The 8,112-nt window shown below is 37.1% G+C and overlaps 1 protein-coding gene across 1 annotated transcript; it reads right to left on the bottom strand.

Moving 5' to 3' along the window:
• Positions 1-2,645: 2,645 nt before the first annotated feature.
• LOC106319365 (protein FAM135B) lies at positions 2,646-7,807 on the bottom strand. The gene is made up of 15 exons (XM_013757667.1): positions 7,512-7,807; positions 6,859-7,145; positions 6,689-6,774; positions 6,430-6,575; positions 6,081-6,334; positions 5,601-5,655; positions 5,279-5,500; positions 5,054-5,187; positions 4,794-4,980; positions 4,666-4,725; positions 4,331-4,579; positions 3,996-4,254; positions 3,700-3,905; positions 3,564-3,614; positions 2,646-3,084 (listed from the first exon to the last, which is right to left on the bottom strand). Exons 2-15 carry the CDS (start codon positions 7,098-7,100, stop codon positions 2,782-2,784), a joined length of 2,454 nt encoding a protein of 817 aa, XP_013613121.1. The 5' UTR covers positions 7,101-7,145; positions 7,512-7,807; the 3' UTR covers positions 2,646-2,781.
• Positions 7,808-8,112: the final 305 nt, after the last annotated feature.

Genomic DNA, 8,112 nt, shown 5'->3' with positions numbered 1-8,112 from the left:
AAATCTGTCAGTGAGGATTTATTGTTGCAGAATAGGTTGATCAGATGGTGGAGCAAAGATATTTGTGTCGAAAGTCTTCTTAATTATGTAGTTTTAGGCGGCGTGACCTACTTGTGATAGTAGCGGTACAAAGTGATGCTCAAGTGTAATGTGTTTCAAGAACATCAATGGTAAGTCAAAAAAATGTTTCAGAATATGGAGCATGAGTGACTTCAAGGGTTTGCGGTTGATTCAAGGAGAATTATGTGGTAGCAATTTCTGTTAACAACATGAAGGGTGAACCAAATTTGTGTCGAAAGTATGTCCGGTAGTGATGGTTGGATGGCGGGTCCTGTTCGGAGTAACAGCGGTACAAGAAGATGTTCAAGGCTGCCATGTTTAAGCAAGAGAAATAGTTGAATCAAGGATTGTTCTTGTGTGGAGCATGTATGATTTTGAGGTAGCTGCACATAATTCCGGTAATTTGGTTCAAGGCTCAGTGCACATTAGTGGAATCAAAAAGCCAACGAGGAAATCAACTTGGAGAAGGATGTTCAGGTTTTTGTTCAAGGACTTGAACAGGTTCGTGATTTTGACAGCAAGGGTGTATTGTTGATAAGTTCACGAGGAGAAACAATATATGAAGTAACACGACGTTAATGAGGAGTTGAGTTTGACATTTGGAGTGTAGCAGCTGGATTCGCAACTCAAGATAATAGCTGAAGGTGATGAAAATTCAGAATGGCAATGGGATTGTCACATACCCTTCATCAAGCGTGATGTCTAATTTCAGTCATGGGGTTAAGTGGATTTAAGTGTTTAATCTACTTAAGCGGTTGTGGTGTATAAGTGTAAGCTTATGCAGGTTTCAAGAAGATCATAAAGGGACTTCAAGCTTGGCTCAAGATGGAGCTGAGAGAAGTGAGAAGAGATAAGAAAAGACAGGGAGATACATAAGATGAGCAGGTTTGCTCAAGCATCAGGAGGTGTCAGCACAAAGGAAGGGTTATGGACTTGGACCAAACAGGTGGAGTTTTGTGAGGTTCGGTCAAGCCCATCAGATATGTTCAATATTGGGCCGACTTGTCACAAGTTACGCGCAAACAACATAATGGACTTAATCGTTGAAGCTCATTAGGTCAAGTGATGATACAAAGAAGGAGAGAACACGACAGGGATCTCTAAGCGAGGCAAAAGCTAAGTCTCTCATAGGCATGAGCCTCAAGCATCCAGAAGTGCTTCCATGGCGTCTCTTGAAAAAATAGAGTAAGCTAGACATAGATATGATGTTCTAGGCTTAGTTTTTAGCCATGTATTCTCTTGTATACCTCTTGTATACTCTTTAGGGTTTGTATACCCATGACAGAGAGAGAGTAATGATCTGGTAAACCACATCGGAGGTGTTTTCCGATACTTCATAGTGGAGGTTTTGGATCATGGATCCACCCCAGATGTAGTGGTGCAGCCGTGAACTGTGTGAAAAATTCTTGAGTTATGAACAAAGATTGAACCAATGGAAAAGATCAAGGGACCTGGGATTAGGAGCGAACGATACCATAGCTTCGAATCCCTTAACAAAGTCTTGTTAGAGATGCGATTGAACTCTAGAGAACAACGTTCAAGAATCGGTAGGCGGTAACTAACCTAGAGAACTAGCAACTATATGGATTATTCGAGGCCTATGCATTAATAAATTATTATATTATTATATTTATATTTTACATTTATATAAAATATTTTAGTTTTTGGGTTAAGTTATAGATTTATTTTGATGAATTATCAAAATTAGATATACAAAACAAAAGTAATTAGACAATTTGCGAATTTGTGAATTTCTACCAAGACTATTGCTTAATTTAATAGATTTAGACTAGTATAATTCGATTTAACCAATTTAAACAGATTTAGGAAAATTTAAACCGAGTCATATAAATCAGATTTTTAAAAAAAAAATCGGTTTAGCTTAGACCCAATTGCGGCCTAAACCGATTTTTAGAGCCATGGGGAGGAGTACCTGGGGTGACGAAAGGAGAATTATATTTCTGAAATTTTCCAACGTCTTTTGCTAAAAAACGTTAAGATCTTTGTGTCTACCTTGCAGAGTAACAAAAACTGAGCCTGTGAAGAAACGTTAAGATCTTTGTGTCTACCTTGCAGAGTTTGTAAAAGAAAGTCTGTCGGAGATCAGGATCATCAGTGAGTGTAAGCTGATGAATAACCTGTGTTCTCTTTAACTTCTCTAAGAGCCAAAGTCCTGAGTTAAACAAAGAGTTTGTACTGTACAGGTAACCCAAGTGAGGACCCGAAAGCGATAGATATGTGTGTAGATACTTCCTGAATGGTTCCATCAAACCATCTGAAACAGCAAAAAAAAAGCGAAGATGAAACAAAACTAAAAGATGAATCACTCAAAATCAACAAGATTTTCTAAGAATATTTACCAGCGATTGCTGTTCTGATGATGACGTTACCAATAGAATGCCCAACAAAACTCAACTTACCAAGATTTTATGATGTTTACGGATGAAACTCAATATCTCAGCCCATCAAACCATTTAAACCCAACATTTAGCTTTTCTTGTGTTGAGTCCCTTAGTAAATTTCTGAGAGGTTAAGAGATGGTGAGTTCAAGTCATGAGTGTGCAAAATTGTTTCTATAAATTATCACATTTGTAATAAATTAAAACGGTCTATTTTTCTCTTTGCGGCCTTGTAAAATTCTGCACCGGCACTGAGCTAATATACAACAGTTTATAGTCCCACCAAAATTTGTACAAAATTCAACATCCTGTTCTGGAAAAATCAGCGGAACAGATCTTGAAATGACCACATTATGAATCTTGCAAAGATATCAGACTCCAAGAACTCTATGTGGGCAGCACGTCCGATGAACGAGTTCAGGTTACGTCCATACACAGTCATGTCGAAGTTAACATCGCAGCGCATGAAAACCCTTTGCTGATGCGGCGCTTCAGGTGCTGGTCCACGTAATTGGTCCATACAATTATTCAGCATTTCCAAGAATGCGATCCCCCTTTTTGTACTGTCGAATGAAGCTGGTTGGCACGATTCAATTCTTGCTGAGTGATATGGAACATAACCATCCTGCATTGTATAACAGTCACAAAACAAATAATGTTTCATTAGCTTCACAAGTCTCAAACTTCTTCACACAATCAACCTTAAAGAGGGAAGAGCAATGTTCAAGAAATAGGTAGGCGGTAACTAAACCTAGAAAACTAGCAACTATACGGCTGAGGCCTAAGCGTTAACATTTATTATATTTGTATTTTACATTTATATAAACTATTTTAGTTTTTGGATTTAATTATAAAATTATTTTGATAAATTATAAAGCGAAAGAAATTAGATAAATTTGTGATTTAGTACCAAGATTATAGCTTAATTTAATAGATTTAGATAGATTTAAACCAATTTTAAACAATTTAAGACAGTTTTAACCAATTTGAGTCCTATAAATCAGATTCTTCAAAAAAACTCAGATTTTTAAAAAATCATTTCGACTAAGACCAAGTTGCTGCCTAGACCGATTCTTTAGAGCCATGGGGAAGAGTAAGGAGTACCTGGGGTGAGGACAGGAGAATTATATTTTTGAAATGTTCCAACGTCTTTTGCTGAAAAGGATTCAAAACCAAATATTAGAACAGAACAACAAAAATTGAACCTGCAGTGAAGAAAAGTTGAGATGTTTGTCTCTACCTTGCAGAGTTTGTAAAAGAAAGTCTGCCGGAGATCAGGATCATCAGTGAGTGTAAGCTGATGAATAACCTGTGTACTCTTCAACTTCTTTAAGAGCCAAAGTCCTGAGTTAAACAAAGAGTTTGTACTGTACAGATAACCCAAGTGTGGACCCGAAAGCGATAGATACGTATGTAGATACTTCCTGAATGGTTCCATCAAACCATCTGAAACATCAAAAAAAAAAAAAACAAAGATGAAACAAAACTAAAAAGATGAATCACTCAACATCAACGGGATTTCTAAAGAACATTTACCAGAGATTGCTGTTCTGATGATCACGTTACCAATAGAATGCCCAACAAAACTCAACTTGATGCTTTTCAAATGTCCTTGTCTCGCATACCTATCCTTCTTCCTCTTGAGGAAAGAAACAACCTCTTGCGCCAGCCTTTGTCCCATTTCTCTGAAATCGCCATGTGTTTTCTCCTCATTTGCCTCGGACATGAGAAACTCTATCTTCGGATCTATCATAAGCCACTGGTTCCGGACAAGCCTCAAGTCCAAGTGATGCCCCTACAGTAGAGAAAATATGAACAAAAACTCTATCAAGCAAGTGATAAACAGATGCTACTAGAGCTAAGATACTTGCCTGGAAACCATGAACGAAAACAACTATCTTTAGTTCACGAGCACTTTTCTGGGAGCTAGTAGCTTTTGTTTTCTCCCCATCATCATTGACCGCATTAAGCAAGCCGGAATCGAGCATATCCACATGTCTCAAGTAAGAGTTATCACTCAAAGTGCGTCTTGGTGCATTCAAGACACGTTCGATTATAATAATAGGAACTCGCATAGGATCCCCAAGTATATGCATGTCTTGTATTGACCGGTTGTTAATCTGCACCACACAAAAAAAAAAATGCATTGACACATCAAAATCAACAGCTTGTGATGCCAAGAGGGGACAGAGAGCACAGAACAAACCCTCATTTGCGCGATGCTTCGACGGTGAAGTTCAGCACGGTTAGCTGCAAGTTGTGCAGGCTGCATCAAAGCAAAACTTGGATGAGCCAAAAAAATTGGTAAAATAGAAACAGAAGACTAAAACTCACATCAGTCAATTTCAAGACACTTGAGGCTCTTTTGTGTGCACTGTGGTTTATGATATCACTCATTCCACTGTTTATAAAATGATGTGGCATTTCAACCTTAGAGTACACCATCCATATCGACCATTCAGCTCTACGATCTTTTCTCCAAACATCACGAAGATATTCCAGTATTTTTGTGTTATTATCCCTATAAAAGCCAAGAATGTTGATCTTAGCTTTTAGAGAAAGATCTTAAATCATTAAAGTCCAAAAGAAATTACCGGTGAAATCCAAGAAACGTGTTCCAAAGATAATGAAGCTGGGTGCCAAGTAAGTGGAATAAACGAGTTAGATGATCCTTGGAGAGTTCATGAAGCCAGTCATCACTTGTTAGATCAAATGTAATCTGCAGCTTCTGTACCAAAGAATGGACAATAATTAAAAAGAAGCAGAAAAATATAGTCAGATAAAAAAAAATAGTTGGCATCAAAAATAAAAGCAAGGACCTCAAGAGGACTGTTTTGTTCCTTGCCTTGTCCTGAACCGGGAACTGCTGATTGAGATAAAGGAACATTGTTCATATCTGATACAAAGTCAGACAAATCAATTGATTTTCCAATTGCCTCGCCAAGTCTTGTCATTTCCTCGAGTAGAATGTCGCGTGCTCCAAGTAATGCTTTAACGAATGACACCATTTTCTTGTCAGCAGAAGCAAGCAGACCAAGTGCCTAGTCAATTAACAAAAGTGTTTGCAACCAAATCAACAAGAAGTTTTCAAAATCTAGACAAAACAAACGACTGAAACAGTAATGAATCATAAGGACATACTTTCTTGAAAGATTGAGCACTGCTGCCACTGACACTTTTACTGTTACTCACCACCCTGCTTCAAAACACGTTGAGATATGAACTAACATAAATATAAAGTTATGTAGAATCCAAACATTTTTAGGTTTTCGGATAAATTTTAGGTACATTTTTTGGATTTTAAGTATATTAGGTTTTTTCGGGTTTTAAATTTTTTTTTAAAAAAATTTTCATACATTTTGGGTTTTTGGTATATTTTTCAGTTTTTCGGGTAAATTTAAGGATGGTTGACCAAAACATCATTTTGGTCAAAATTGATTTCGGTTTGAATTTGATATTTCAGATAGTTTATTTGAAATAAAATGTTAGTTTAAGATGAAATCATCACGATAACAAAGTTCATGTATAAAAAAGCACGAAGGAAATTGTTTGAGGTTGGAACTGATCATTTTCCCGATATTAAGTTATGTAAAATGCAAAAAGAAATTCTTTTTGACAAACCTTGAAAGACTTGCAGGTCGTCTATAAGCAGCAGATTTCAATACACTGATGTGGACACTCACATCGACAAGAACCGCATGGAGTGTGTCAAAATGCACAGGACAGTATGAATGCACGCCTGTAAGAGCCTTGGGTGGAATACGAAACTCATGAATCGCAGCAGGCAAAGCTTCTAATTGCCTCGTTGATGAATTATCCATAGCTGGAGCATACATGAGCTCAAATTTCAATATAGCAGCAGATGTAGCCGACCCCTGCGTACCAAAGATTCATTTCTCATAAGAAACTCATTCTAACAAAACATATCTTTCGAAGTTGTTAGGATGTGTAATGAGTAGAGATTGCTTACGTCATATTTTTGAAGTGGCAAAGTGAATGAGATCATCATACACAGACGAACGTCCTGCCTTGCGTATTTGATTTGGAAAGGCTGTGTGAAGAAACTATTGTCTTTATCATCTATCCTCCACACTCCATTAGAGCCTGATTCCAGAGCTGTAACAAAACCAAACCAATTCTCTCTGTCTAATTTATACTCAGAATAGACTCACACGAACGCAACAAGAAAGAAACTAGACAAGATCATAAGAAAGCTATATATATAGTACCTTCATACTGAACGACTCGTGAAGGAATACCACGAGTTAGGTTATCACCATCTTCCCATCTCATGGTGATTTTTATTTGATACCATCTGATGAAATAAATGAATCAGAAATTTTTTCTATAAAAAATGTTGAAGTAGAAACCTCAGTAAAGGCAAAGAAATGTCACATACCCTTGTTGGAAAAGATCAAGGTTATGAAACCTGTGGATATAAATGGCAACTTCTTGAACCGTGTCAACCATTAGTACTGGCTTAACCCTATTATCTATGTAAGGTTTAGCGTCAAGTGTCTTTGCTCGCCTACTTCTTCTGCTCAATCCAAATAGCCATCCAAGATGGCGTAACATATGTGAAATATAAAAACGCACATCACTTTTTCTAATATCTTGGAATGTGTGTTTTCTCAAGACCATCCAACGATTTTGAATCAGCTCTTCGAGCTACTCAGCGACTAGGACCTGCAACAAAAGTGATTATTCAGAATCATTTCCCAATTCTCAGTTCAGTTATTCGAAATAAATGTGATCATCTCATATAAAAAGCAAACGAGGTAACATCTTTCTCTAAATAATGAATAGAAGAAAGTTTTGGTTTCATTTAATAGTCTTCATCTAAGCTAGTGGAATTGCAACGAACAAAAAACCATACCAATAATACCAAATCTGTGCATAAAAGAAAAACATTTTTGTAAATAAAATCAATATCAGAGAGAAACCCAGAGAACAAAAAAAAAAAAAACTAATAAAGACGGAAACTTGATCGAGACCCATCATTTGTCAGAGCTTATATAACATCTTAACGCAATCACAGAGAAGAAACAGAACCTGTAAGTCTTCTCAGATCAAGATCTGACGATTCCCAGAACACGATTTGCTAGGTCTCTGTTTTCACTAGCGTATGGGGAAGAAATGGAGAAAAGGATCTGGGAAAGCTACAAACGTTAGTACAGGAGCAGCATTTTGTTCGAGCAATTTGAGGATTTTAATTATTTCTTTTTTAAAAAAGAAATGCTGTGGTCGGATGTTTTTGATTAAAGTTGTCGGGTAAGAAGGATGAATGTTCTGTTCATACGAGAGAGGAGAGACCATCATCGCGATCCACGCCGTGTCCTTCTTTTCGATTCGTACAGTGAAGATTCTGACCCGGTATGTTCCGGGTTACTTGACTATTTAGGTATGGGCTTTGGTTTATCTTAGTGGGCTGCTAAATATTATGGGATCTGGCACGTTAAATTTCGGATTCCTTCACCAAGTTAGTTTTGTTAGGCTTCGTGGCCGACAAACTTATGGCCTAACCATATGGGTCGAATTCGAGACCTAACTCTTTAAATTCAAGAATTAGGTGCGCTAGTTCTGGTTCTGGTTTCGGTTCAGATTATATCTTTTAAATTCTGGATATTTTGATAGGTTTTTTTTTTTTTGAATA

This window comes from Brassica oleracea, chromosome C9, assembly GCF_000695525.1.
Source record: "Brassica oleracea var. oleracea cultivar TO1000 chromosome C9, BOL, whole genome shotgun sequence".
NCBI classification, from domain to species: domain Eukaryota; kingdom Viridiplantae; phylum Streptophyta; class Magnoliopsida; order Brassicales; family Brassicaceae; genus Brassica; species Brassica oleracea.
Note: the sequence above shows the minus strand (reverse complement) of the source record. Positions and strands in the feature narration are given on the sequence as shown.

Coding starts and splice junctions, on each gene's coding strand:
- LOC106319365 (XM_013757667.1), bottom strand. CDS start 7,100: ATGGTCTTGAGAAAACACACATTCCAAGATATTAGAAAAAGTGATGTG. Junction 4,981..5,053: donor ACGTTTCTTGGATTTCACCG/GTAATTTCTTTT, acceptor TGGCTTTTATAG/GGATAATAACACAAAAATAC. Junction 4,255..4,330: donor TTTTCGTTCATGGTTTCCAG/GCAAGTATCTTA, acceptor TCTCTACTGTAG/GGGCATCACTTGGACTTGAG.